We start from the raw sequence: 13,533 nt of genomic DNA on the forward strand, positions 1-13,533 counted from the left end.
ACAGGGGATATTACTACAGGAAAAAGACTCCAGAGCCAACATTCTTGCTACTACACCTATGATTTATTATTAGAATTGTGCACTCTTTTTCCAGTAACAGTGGCAGAATTACATTAAGTTGATCCATAATTTTTCCAGGATATGATTAGTGACCAGAAGCAACTAGAAAAGCTGACAGAAATTATAGAACAAACTTTCTCTGAACTAAATGACACATACAGGGATTGAGCTAGGAACCTTGGTTTCACATACGCATCATTCACACCACAGATTTTAAATTAAACTGAAAGCTTCATTCTTCCTCTCTGCCTTTTAAGGATAAACTAAATAAATGACAATTTTTGGGGGAAATTTTTTATTGTTTATTTTTTCTCAGTAATTTTTTTCTTTACAATGAAGAATGTTGGTGTTCATGCATGTATGTTAAATGACAATTCTTGAGTCTGGAAAAAAGAAAGCTGAAAGGATATGGTAAAAAGGGTGGAATCACTAACAAAATCCTTAAATATCTGAAATATGAAGAGCCAGTTGAAGCTTGAAAGATGTATTAGACAAATAAAAGAATAATCTGTATAACAATTTACAAACGTAGAGAACTCATTAGGGGGTCCAAGATTTTAAAAAGTAAATCCAAAGACATAAAAAATCCAAGAAAGATGGATACTGGGGATATGGTGCAGGTACATTCTCAAACTATTATAGAGAACAATCTACAACAGTGCTCTTCAAAGTGTGGTCTAGGGTTTGTTACAGTCCGCAATAAGTATAGAAATTGAGAGTAAGCATTTAGAAACTTTCATCATAGTTTGATAGAGTAATTTTGTATCTCTTGAATTGAATGAAATATTGGGGACTGCATTTTGTAAGTCTGTTTTTTAATTTTTTAATTGCATGTTATCTCTCCATGATGGATTTGGGGGGCGGGCAGGGTAGAAATTAGTTCTTTACCACAAATATGTGGAAAAATGGACATAATACCATATGGAAATTCTAAGGATTTTGAAAGAAGAGAAAATTAACACCGAGTCTAAATATTCACATGTAAATAACAAAGTACCACATAATACAAGTCAACATTGGACTTGGTTTAGATTTTTTAATTAAACTTTAAGGATTGTTTGCTGTATTGAATTGCATGGAAGCAGACCCTTGATACATGGGAGCAAATATGCTATAAATAAGATATGCCTTATCTCACATGGCAAGCATTAATATAGGGACAGATTTTAACTGTTATCCTGTAAATTATTTCACTAACTATACTAAGGAAAAAACTAATATATCACTGATTAACTTTAAAAAATCCTTAATTAAAAGTTGAAAATTATAGTTTGAGATAGTTATTAATGTTTTGTCATTTAAATTATCTTATTCAAGATAACAAATTCATATTTGTAATAAAATCTACATATTTTCAGGAGATAAAACATATAACAAAATATCTGCAAGTAAAATAGAATAGTATTTCTTTTTCTGTTCTATGAAACAGTATAAAACAGTATTTTAATGTTCATAAGAAAAACAGAATAGTATTTAGTAACTCTCTTCCTTCTCTGTTTAAATTTTCTTCATACAATTAGGAGAGGCACTCTGCCATGAACCCTGAGCATCCCTGCACGTTCCTGTGGGGTGTGCAAGGAATCCAAGATCCTGAGCACCCTTTACCCGGGCCATTTCTCAGGGCTGTGTATGCAGTGAGCAACCTTGAAGGATGAGGTTACATCTCCCCGCAAAGAGCAGGCTTGCTTCCACTTACTATAAAAGCAACAGATCCCTCAGTGTTCCTCTCCCATAATGCCACCCACCACATGTGCAGGCATTCATCCAGTCACACCGCATGACCCCATGGGGCTCGGGAGTGGAGCAAGGGAACCCGGCATGAACCTGAACCTTAGGCTGCTGCTTTTGCCCTGAGTTATAAAGTTGTCCTCTGCCTCTGACCCAGGAGTTTTGTGTCTTCTCTCAGCATTCATGAAACATTAACCGGCTCGCTCAGAAGCTTGTAAGGGTAAAATCCCAGACTCTTTACAGTTCATGACACACAGCACTTACCACTCACTAGCTAATGTGTTATGTGCAGTATTTACTTGTTTAGCTTGCTTTATTGTCTGTCTCCCATATTAGAACATAAACTCCAAGGGGGGCAGAGATTTTTGTCTGTTTTGTTTACTCATATTTTGTTTACTCATGTTACCCTAGAACAAGGCCTGGCATATACCAGATGCTTAATAAATATTTGTATGAATACTGCAAAAATATTTATTAAAATTCATTGTAAAAATATTATATCAGTGTTCACTAAAATCACTCAAATTATATTGACCTTCCATCCTCAAATTTATTTTAACTCAGTTTCTTCTGTATGCTTATTTCCTTATGAAATTAGTTCCTTATCAGTAACTTACTGATTAATACATGACATCTGATTTTCTTTTAGTAAGAGTTACTTTTTAATGTCACTCAAAGTAAACATACAAAAGAAATTGAATTAAAGGATATGTCATGATAATGCTAACCTTATTACTGAGTACTTCTGTCCTCCAGATTCTGTACTAAGTCCTTTATATACATTATTATTTAATCTTTACAATAACCTTTTAACACAATTATGATTATTCTCATTTTACAAATGAAGAAAATGAGGTTAAATAATTTATTTGTGGTCAAACAACTGGTGTCTTGGAGACAGAATTTGATTCTACCCAATCTGATTCTAGAGCCTATGCTTTTCACTAGTAAACTTAAAACAGGAGCAATAGTAATAAATAACTTAACGGTCTTTGAAAATTGGAAAAAAATTAAACAGCAAAATGTAGTAAGTTTTTTAGTCCAATTAAGCTCTCATTTGGCATATCTTTCTTCAGTCTTTCAGAACAAGGGAAACCACGTTAAGTAGGCTTAAACCAAGAATACATTCATAAAACAAATTTCCACAGTAGATTCTGAGATTGTTTAGCCTGGTTTCATATATCTGTATCATTTATCTGTATTCTAATAACATAAACACCATAAAAATTAAACCTCTCAAAAATTGACAGATTTTCAGGAAATACGTCCTAGTCAACAATTGATACTGACTGAGTTTGTAAGCATTTCCAGAGGCTTGGTTGATGTCCTACATACAGATCCTTCTTATAGTGTTAAGCTGGAACCAATGTATCCTACTCAATGCTCAATGGCATCTTTACTTTGGTAAAGTGAAAAAATACACAGATTAGGATCTGTGCCATACAGAGTAAGTATTTTACATGGTTGACCCCTAGGCACTGCAGGATCTCCTCCAGTCCCTGACATGCATGGTGCTCAACCATAACAGCCATTCCCCTGATGTTCTGAGTACTTCCTTTCCTCATGCTCCTGCCTAGAATGCTTTTACCCCAATCTGTCTGGCTTATTCCATCGGCAAGTGACTCATCTTTGTATGTGCAGTTCTAGGCACACATTAGGCTCTCAGTCGATAGCAAATGAGTATAAAATATACAACTGGGCCAGGAATGTGAACTGATTCATTTCAGAAAGATTTTTAATGAAGTTATAAGCCAGAAAGGTAAAGTCTAAGTCATTAAATAACAACAACAATTAACCAGAACATTGCATTTGTCATTAAATAACAATTAACCAGAACATTGCATTGTTATATGACTCCAGTTTACCATAGCAAGTTCACCATATTAACTAAAATGCATTAGACTTTGCAAAGCTATGTTTCTGTTTTAGCCTATTTTAATCTATACATAGGTACAGATTCTTAATTTTACATTCTTGCCTTGAATTTTTAGCCTGGCTTTTTTGTTTTTTGGCTGCTCGGCTTGCAGGATCTTAGGTCTCTGACCAGGGATTGAACACAGGCCCCAGTAGTGAAAGCGCCAAGTTCTAACCACTGGACCGCCAGGGAATTCCCTAGCCTGGGAATTTGATCCTTGGGTTCTTGACCAGTAGGTAAAGAATCAGCTGAAGACTCAACATTTTCCATAAAAGCTTTCCTAAACGAATTCAGCCTACAGCCAGCTTCTCCTTACTTAGGATTTCTTCAGTGCTATGGAAACCTAAAGCAGGTCATTTTTCACATGGTTATGGACTGTATTAGCAGTGTCACAGAAGTATTATCCTATCCCTTTAACACAGTATACTATATAGTTCCTAAAACGGATATTTTAAAAATGCATTTTATATCCTTCCACAGTACCTAATACATTGATAATCCCACAGTACTGAGCAGCAGTCGTTAAGAGTGTGGGGTTTGGAGACTTGAGTTTTAACCCTGGCTCTACACTTTTTAGCAGTATAAGGAAGTTACAGAACCTCTCTGCCTCATTGGTACAGTGGCGGTAAAACCCTTACAGGATTAATGTGAGGAATAAATGAGATAAGGCATGTAAAGCACTGAGTACAATGCCAGAGCCATGCAAGTGCTCAAGAGGTGATAGCTGTGACTATTCCCTAATTTAGAGTCAATGTGGAAAATTGCCAAAGGCCTTCACTCTGATAACGATCCGTAGTTTTGAGCTTCTTTCATTTATCATTATCAGAGATTTTTTTCAGAGCTACTGTTTTTCCCATGCAGCAATAAAGTGTGGCTAAAAAGAATCAGTAGACGGGGAAGCCAAAGCAGAGAATGAGCCAATGGCAGACAGCTATTAAAGGACCAGGCAGAAAGGGAGCTGATGGAAAGAGGGATAGAGAACAGAGTTCCTGCCTTGTGCACTATTTCCTGGTGTCTAAGAATGAGGCATCGGGGCAAATGTTACAATGTTATTACATCATCTCATCAACTGTCTACCACAGCTGAGAGTCTCATGATTACTGTTGTTGGTGACTGCTGTAAAGGGGTTACCCTTTCTGGACACACAAAAATTTGACCAAAAAGGACCTTTAGATTCCATGTCTCATTATTTTATCACATAAGCCAAATGCTTTTTTTTTACTTTTTAACATCTTTATTGGAGTATAATTGCTTTACAATGTTGTGTTAGTTTTTGCTGTATAACAAAGTGAATCAGTTGTACGTATACTTATATCCCCATATCCCCTCCCTCTTGCGTCTCCCTCCCACCCTCCCTATCCCACCCCTCTAGGTGGTCACAAAGCACAGAGCTGATCTCCCTGTGCTATGCAACTGCTTCCCACTAGCTATCTGTTTTACATTTGGTAGTGTATATATGTCAATGCCGCTCTCTCACTTCATCCCCGCTTACCCTTCCCCCTCCCTGTGTCCTTAAGTCCATTCCCTATATCTGTGTCTTTATTCCTGTCCTGGCCCTAGGTTCGCCAGTACCATTTTTTCTTTTTTTAGATTCCATATATATGTGTTAGCATATGGTATTTGTTTTTCTCTTTCTGACTTACTTCACTCTGTACAGCAGATTCTAGGTCCATCCACCTCACTACAAATAACTCAATTTCGTATCTTTATATGGCTGAGTAATATTCCATTGTATATATGTGCCACATCTTCTTTATCCATTCATCTGTCAATGGACACTTAGGTTGCTTCCATCTCCAGACTATTGTAAATAGAGCTGCAATGAACATTGTGGTACATGACTCTTTGAATTATGGTTTTCTCAGGGCATATGCCCAGTAGTGGGATTGCTGGGTCATATGGTAGTTCTATTCATAGTTTTTTAAGGAACCTCCATACTGTTCTCCACAGTGGTTGTATCAATTTACATTTCCACCAATAGTGCAAGAGGGTTCCCTTTTCTCCACACCCTCTCCAGAATTTATTGTTTTTAGATTTTTGGATGATGGCCATTCTGACCGGTGTGAGATGATATCTCATTGTAGTGTTGATTTGCATTTCTCTAAGGATTAGTGATGTTGAGCATCCTTTCATGTGCTTCTTCGCCATCTGTATGTCTTCTTTGGAAAAATGTCTATTTAGGTCTTCTGCCCATTTTTGGATTGGGTTGTTTGTTTTTCTGATATTGAGCTGCATAAGCTGCTTGTATATTTTGGAGATTAATCCTTTGTCAGTTGCTTCATTTGCAAATATTTTCTTCCGTTCTGAGGGTTGTCTTTTTGTCTTGTTTATTCTTTCCTTTGCTGTAAATGCTACTTTTTAAAGTACTGCATATCCTTTTTCTATATTATTCAGGTCCCTTATTTTTCTCTTTCTCCTGTCTAATGTAAACTTGGGTTAGTAAGTTGGAGAAGAGGGAAAAAAATACAATTATCATCAAATATGTAACTATAACATGAAGAATACCTGAAAGATTAAAATTAAGGTGTAGCATTTATGGATGCTTCAATACGTTAAAAGGTAACTTGAATTCCTGATTGACACTTTGTCCCCCTTACTACGGATAAATGAAGTATGACAGATAGTGAAAATGAATTTGATTATATTTTTAAATGTACAACTTAAAATACATACTTACTTTCCAAACCTCAACACGCCTGAAACATAAGTCTGCCAGTGAGCACAATAAAACATGAACATCCCAACAAAAGAGCAGAAAAACAACCAGTCAGGATACGTTCCTAAGCGAACAGCAATTGAAGCTCCAACTGCCATAAAAACTGAAAGAAACAAGAACCATTAACAATTTAAAATAATTAATTAAATAATTGCCATTGACTGTTTAGAAATACAGAATTTTAAGGTGCATAATCTTGGCATGAAAATAAGGCACACTAAACAAAATAAATTCCTGAACAGACTTTCAAAATACACTGTGCAAAACTGCTTCCAACTGTAAACCAAAACAAACCAAACAGCTCAGTTTTTAAGCCATCATTAAAAGACAAACAAACAAAAAAAAACAACTATAGGAAAAATACCTCCACTAAAACCTTACCTGTGGAAAGAGAGTCACAACCATGGTCAAAAAGTTCCCCTAAAGGAGAACAAGAATTTGTTCTTCTGGCTTGTTTCCCATCAATAGCATCCAGTGACTGGTAGATAAAGAGCCCTAATGCACATAAAAGGTATGTCCAGTACGGCGCCTAAAAAGAAATGTAAACAGTGAAGACTGGTGAGTGACAATAAGCTAGCTTCTGTTTGAAAATAGCTCAACCCAAGCCAAGTGACACATTTTCTTATGTTCGCACTTTATATCACCTCAGTGTGTTACAAGGAACATTTATAACCTTCCTTCTACAGATGAGAATTAAATTGAGAAGTGAATTGCTCTAGGTCATCTGGGTAGCGTGTCACAAAAGTCCGTACTGTGAGAGGCCGAAAGTTAAATGACCAAGCAAGGATTAGGACCCTGATTTTGATTCTTAGTCCACAGCTCTTTTAATATAACACTATTCATATATGGCACGGATTTGAAATTATTCAGTTAAGTCTCTGCTATGAAAGAAGATCTTAAAGACAAACCACAGACCCCAGCTTCCTTTCATGATGGAGTATCAGGGGCTGGATTTACTCTCCCATCTTGTATAACTAGAAAAGCAATAAAATAAATAAAACAACCATTTTCAGACACTGCAGGCAGTGCAGCACTGTGATCCCTGACACAAGGGAAACAAATGACCTGAGCCCTGTGACTGCTCCAGCTTAGTGCCTATAGGCAGTCTCCAGGCCACAGTACAGGAGTGGGGAACCGGAACAGAGGCCAGCAATCCTGCTGTGCTGAGAAGAAACGCAGCAGAGGTCAGGAAGGTCAAGGCAGCTAGAATCTGTGTGGCAGAGCACTGGAGAGGAGAGAGGCACAAACTGTGGAGATCTAGAGTCTTTGGCTGAGAAGTGACCTGTGCCTAATGAGACAAAACTACTAACCAAGGCCAGGGAAAGAACCACTGGACAAACAATTCTTGAAGCCCACACAAAGCTGGGAATGGTTTATGTTCCCACCAGGCACAGCATGTAAGACCATGGGTAGAGTTCTCAGAAGTGTATTGCCTTAGCAGTGGGCATTAATTAGCCCTAGACCAAAGGCCCTAACAGATGTAAAATCTAGCCTCAAAAGGATCTGACTGATTCCAGGTAACTTAACTAAAGCCAACACAAAGTACAACATATTAAAGGAATACCCCACCAAACCTAGTACCCCAAAATGTAAAATTCACAATGTTTGGCATCCAATAAAAATTACTAGTCATTCAAAGAAGCAGGGAAATATGCTCCACAACTAGGAGTAAAGTCAATCGATAGAACCAGACCCAGGAATGACAGAGATAATGAAATCTGCAGATGAGGACATTAAAAGTTCTTATAAATATGCCTCATGTGTTCAAGAAGGTGGAGGAAAACATGAAAGACTACAGTGTAACCTCTAGAAATGGAGAGTACAATATTTCAATGTAAAATATACTAGATGAGATTAACAGCGTATTAGACAGTGCAGAAGAAAAGATCAGTGAACTTGCAGAGTACCGACAGAAACTACCCAAAATCATGCACAGAAATAAAAAGACTAAAAATAATTGAACTGGGCATCAGTGACCTGTGAGACTACAGTAGTCTAACATATATGTAATTGAAATCTCAGAAGGAGAGAAGAAAGAGGGTTGGACATGAAACATAAAAGAAAAAATGATGGCTGGAAATTTCCAAATTTGATAAAAATCTATAAACTTACATATCCAAGAAGCTCAACAAACCCCAAGCAGAATAAGTTTTTGTTTTTTTTTTTAAAAAACCCACCAAGGCACATCATAATCAAATCACTGAAGACCTGTGATAAAGAGAAAATTATTAAAGAAGCCAGAGGAAAAAGACACATTACATACAGAAGCATAGATAATAATGGCAGAGGAAAGAGTAAACTTGAAGGTAGATCAATAGAAATGATGCAATTTAAACAAGAGAAAGAATAAAGATTTAAAAATGACCATTCTTTTCTTTCAGCACTTTATAAATGTACTCCACTTCCTCAGGGACCTGTGTGATGATAGCAATGGTCAACCCAGAATTCTATGTCTCAGAGAGGAAGTACAGCAAAATTGTTGACTAGGGTTTTAAAGTTAGATCTGTGTTTGAGTTCTTGGCTCTGTTATTTAATAGCCAAGTGACCCTGGGAAAGTCATGTAAACTCTCTAAACTTTGGTTATCTCATTTGTAAGATGTGAATAATACTTGCAGTTGTATCTGATGAAAAATATTCTTAGATGGCTCTTTACACAGAGCCTGGCACATAGTAAGTGCTCAATAAGGTTAGCTATTGTAGGGAGTTCCCTGGTGGCCTAGTGGTTAGGATTTTGGGCTTTCACTGCTGTGGCCCGGGTTCAATCCCTAGTTGGGGAACTGAGATCCTGTAAGCTGCACACAGTGGCCAAAAAAAAAAAAAAAAGTTAGCTATTGTCATTAAATTGTGTTTTGCATATTTTTAGTGGCAAATATAGTTTTTAAAATATCAATGTATGTATGGTCTATGTGGTAATTCTGCAAATACCAATCAACGTGCTACCTCATTCTTCAATCTAAGTAGAAGTTTACTTTGAACTTCAATAAACATTTCATCATTTGTTAATATTACATGCCCAGTATTAATGACTACACTATTAATTGCTTTAAAAGACTTATGAAAGGCTTCCCTGGTGGCACAGTAGTTAAGCATCTGCCTGCCAATGCAGGGGACACGGGTTCGAGCCCTGGTCCGGGAAGATCCCACATGCTGCAGAGCCACTAAGCCCGCGTGCCACAGCCACTGAGCTTGCGCTCTAGAGCCCACGAATCACAACTACTGAGCCCATGCACCACAACTACTGAAGCCCATGCACCTAGAGCTCGTGCTCCGCAACAAGAGAAGCCACCGCAATGAGAGGCCCACGCACCCCAAAGAAGAGTAGCCCCGCTCATCACAACTAGAGAAAGCCTGCGCACAGCAACGAAGACACAACGCAGCCAAAAATAAATAAATAAATAATATATTTTAAAAATGCATTATTGTATTTGATACAGCAATCCACAGAGACAAGGCGGACAAGGCATTATCATGTACTTTGCATTACAGATAAAAGAGAAATTTAGGGAGGGGTGATAAAGTTCCATTGAGAAGAGCAGCTAGACTGGGTCTAGGCATCAAACCCAGGTTTTCTGACTGGCCCTATGGTAGATCTATCAGATCGGTCGTGCTGCAGGCTACACAGGCTGGATGCAGCTTCCCACCTGGATTCTTACCTATTCTTTCAAACCTGCTGAGAAGCACTTTCCTGCCCCCACAATACAATTCCAGGTGCAGTGAACCAGACAGGTGGGAAAGCGCTGCAGCTGAGAGAGACTTCTTTCCTCTTAAGCCCAGAAAGGCATACCAGTCCGCCAGCTGCTCGTTTGCTACCTTTCCAGTCTTCCCAAGGCCACAGGAGCTGGACCTATCTTCTCTTTACTCTGTTGTCATCACCTCCATTCCCACCTGGGAGCTATGAAACAGTCTGCAAATTTTCAACTTCTTTTCTCACCTGTTATCTCTGCAAAACAGGCCCCAGCTGGGAGATCCACTTACCGGGAGCAGCATGCCCCTTCCTTCCAGGAGTCTACTTAATGTGGGTGTCACTACAGCAGACACTCTGGGTGGAAGCAGGATCTACAGGGCCACCCCAACTCAATTCTAGTTTTCATGTTAACTTATTTTAAAAAATTTTAAATGTAAGCATGGGAAAATCAGGTGTGGATTACAAAGTCTTAAGCAATATATCAGAATACTTCTGCAGAAGGAGACTATATAAAAAGTGGAACTTCTCCAGATCATATTAGATTCTTAATATTTAAAGTTCTTAATTATATAATTTTTATAATATCTACTGTATCCTTTAAGATCGGAATTTTATACTACATCACAGAAACCTTTCCAGGTCAAGCATAAAGATCTACATCATTCTTTTACATGACTGCATGGTACTCAATTATGTGGCTATATCACAATTTAAGTAATAACTCACTAATGATGAATCTTCCATGACTGTGTGAAAGATTATTATATAAGTTTATTCTAGAAAACAAAATAATTACTAAGAATCAATCATAAGCCCTAGTCATTAAAAAAAAACACTAATACATTTAAATTGCTTTTCAGTTACATCACTGAAAAAGAACTGCATACAACTAAGTATTTGGGATATTTTACTTTTTCCAGTTACTTGAAATAAAGGATTAGAGAAACCAGAGATTTGAACCAGACCGTATGGCAATTATTCTTGTTCAAAGTAACTCTGGATCAGAGAGAACACTCATAAATAGATCAATTATTTATCCTGGGTATTATACCCCTTTTTATACGTGTTTGAATGAGCACACACATCAGGAAAAGGACGAAAAGATTTAGAATGTGATCAATGAACACATTTCTTTTTTTTATTATTAATGAATTTATCTATATTCTTTTGGCTGTGTTGGGTCTTCGTTGCTGTGCGTGGGCTTTCTCTAGTTGCGGCGAGCGGGGCTACTCTTTGTTGCGGTGTGCGGGCTTCTCACTACGGTGGCTTCTCGTTGCGGAGCACGGGCTCTAGGCACCCAGGCTTCAGTAGTTGTGGCTTGCGGGCTCTAGAGCGCAGCCTCAGTAGTTGTGGCTCACGGGCTTAGCTGCTCCATGGCATGTGGGATCTTCCTGGACCAGGGTTCAAACCTGTGTCTCCTGCATTCGCAGGTGGGTACTTAAGCACTGTGCCACCCGGGAAGTCCCAGTGAAGACATTTCTGCTCACTGGACAAATTTTACTTACAGCTCAGAACTTAGAATACTGGATTTTGGGGAATACATTCTTAGGTTTTCTGTAAATGAAGATGCTAGACTAGGTAGTCTCTAAGGCCCCATCTTTAATATGGAACTAGAATCCTCTCAAGAGCAGGAGGTATGTTCTCTGTTTTTAAAATCTGCTGTTTATACCATGAGAGCTAAATAACTAGATGATTAAAATCAACTGATCAGGTTAACAGGTTACCTGGTAACCTATCAGGTAAAATGGTTTCCAAAAGGAATAATACATGTCTTGGGTTTTTCTTGCAAAGTGGTTAGGGGTATAGACTCTGCACCTGATCCTTGAGTTAGCTGGATGAGCCACTTAACCTCTCAGTGCCTTAGTTTCCCTTTATGAAAAATGGGAATAATCACTGTTCCTATCTCACTGTGAGAATTAAATGAATTATTACATGTCAAGGGCTTAGAAAAGTGCCTGGCATATGGGAGGAGCTCAGTATATTTTAGTTATTATTTCTGATACTATATAAGATAATTTTAGGTGATTCACAGATAAATTTTCATTTTAATACTTATGTCTTTAATGTATTTTGGAAAATATTAATTTAAAAATTATCTAGCATAGCTATCAAATTTATGATTGTAGATATTAAGGCTTCGAGTGTAAGTCTTTAAAAAGGAGTAGATTTAAAGTTGCTGTAAAGAAAAACAGTAAATAAAAAATAGCATAGGTAATACACAAAAGCAAAAATCTTCCTCAATTAAAATTTAGGAAATACTGAAACTATACAATGCCTATTTATATGAATTTTCATCCTTAAAAAGTGTCTCTTTGCTTTAAATAGCTTTGGATATAAGTTGATACAGATGCAAAAGGTATTACATAATCAGTAACGACTGGGTCACCTTGTAACAGGGAGATTTCAATTATCCAAACATCAATTGACTTCTCTCGCCATAAAAAATAGAAACTGCATTTATAAGAGGTAGGAAGAAAGAAAATCAGAAGACAGGTCAGGCATATGTGAAAAAATGTAACGCTGGTATGGCGTTAGAGGTGGACTTTGTACCCAGTCGAGTGATTCTAGTGATTTTTAAGCTAAACTCGTTCAATTTTAATAGGCTGCTAATCTGACACGGCTCTAACTCGTATTATGTGCCTGTGACACAGCTGAACCTGTGGCCAGGGGCACTTCCTTGTTTACAGAAGGACGGTTCCCGTTGGAACCGAGGCTGGGTAGGCTCCAAAGGCTTGGTGGTCACAAAGGGTAGGGTCATTCTCAGTCCTGCCCAGCAGGAAGACCCTAGCCGCTTACTGCCTCACCACGAGCTTTGGCTTCAGCTCGGGTGCAGGCCAGCATTTGAGAGGAGCACACCCACCTTCAGGAAATAAGGCGGGTTACAAGCTGGGGGCGGGGGGGGGGGGGGGGCATGAACACCAGGCAACCAGCACCTCAGGGCCGGAGGGGCTTTCTCAGGACATTAGAAATCTTTACTTTGAAAGGCATTCTTCTTTCTTTGTAAATTTCCTGTGAATAGTTGTATTCTTTTTAAAAACCTCTTTTAGTACTTATTAGAATCCTTGTTGAAAATGCCAGCCTCTCACTGGGCCAAGGGAAACAGGCAGGGAGAGGGGAATGAAGAGAATCCCCTGGGCAGATCTATCATCATCAACTGTGCTGGGTGCTTTCACATCTGTTCTGCTCTTTAACTTCACAGAAACCAAGTGGTCGGACCCTCGCCCAGGTCAAACCAACCAGGAGTGGGATTTAAAGCTCCTTCTATACACCACAATGCCATGTTTTATCCACACTTGAACCAGAATTCTAAAGGAGAAACAGCTTGTTTCTTGGGACTCAAGTATAGGAAAGCCACAGGAATCAAAGGGACGATCCTCAAAGCAAAGCTACTTCTATATTACCTGCAGAAGCTCCTTCTAGAGAGGGCTG

General features: G+C 38.2%; 1 protein-coding gene across 3 annotated transcripts in view; it reads right to left on the reverse strand.

Annotated features, from left to right (window-relative positions):
• The window catches only part of CHPT1 (choline phosphotransferase 1), a 34,982-nt gene that overhangs the window by 12,658 nt on the left and 8,791 nt on the right, over nucleotides 1–13,533 (reverse strand). For all 3 annotated transcript variants that reach the window (XR_004351786.1, XM_032645811.1, XM_032645812.1), the window contains exons 2-3: nucleotides 6,801–6,948; nucleotides 6,381–6,522 (exon numbers count right to left, since the gene is read on the reverse strand). Coding sequence is in view for 2 of the 3 variants with exons in the window: in XM_032645811.1 (XP_032501702.1) it covers nucleotides 6,381–6,522; nucleotides 6,801–6,948 (290 nt within the window). In the remaining variant the exon portion in view is untranslated. The remainder of the gene's footprint in view (nucleotides 1–6,380; nucleotides 6,523–6,800; nucleotides 6,949–13,533) is intronic.

This window comes from Phocoena sinus, chromosome 10, assembly GCF_008692025.1.
Source record: "Phocoena sinus isolate mPhoSin1 chromosome 10, mPhoSin1.pri, whole genome shotgun sequence".
In the NCBI taxonomy this organism is placed as follows: Eukaryota; Metazoa; Chordata; class Mammalia; order Artiodactyla; family Phocoenidae; genus Phocoena; species Phocoena sinus.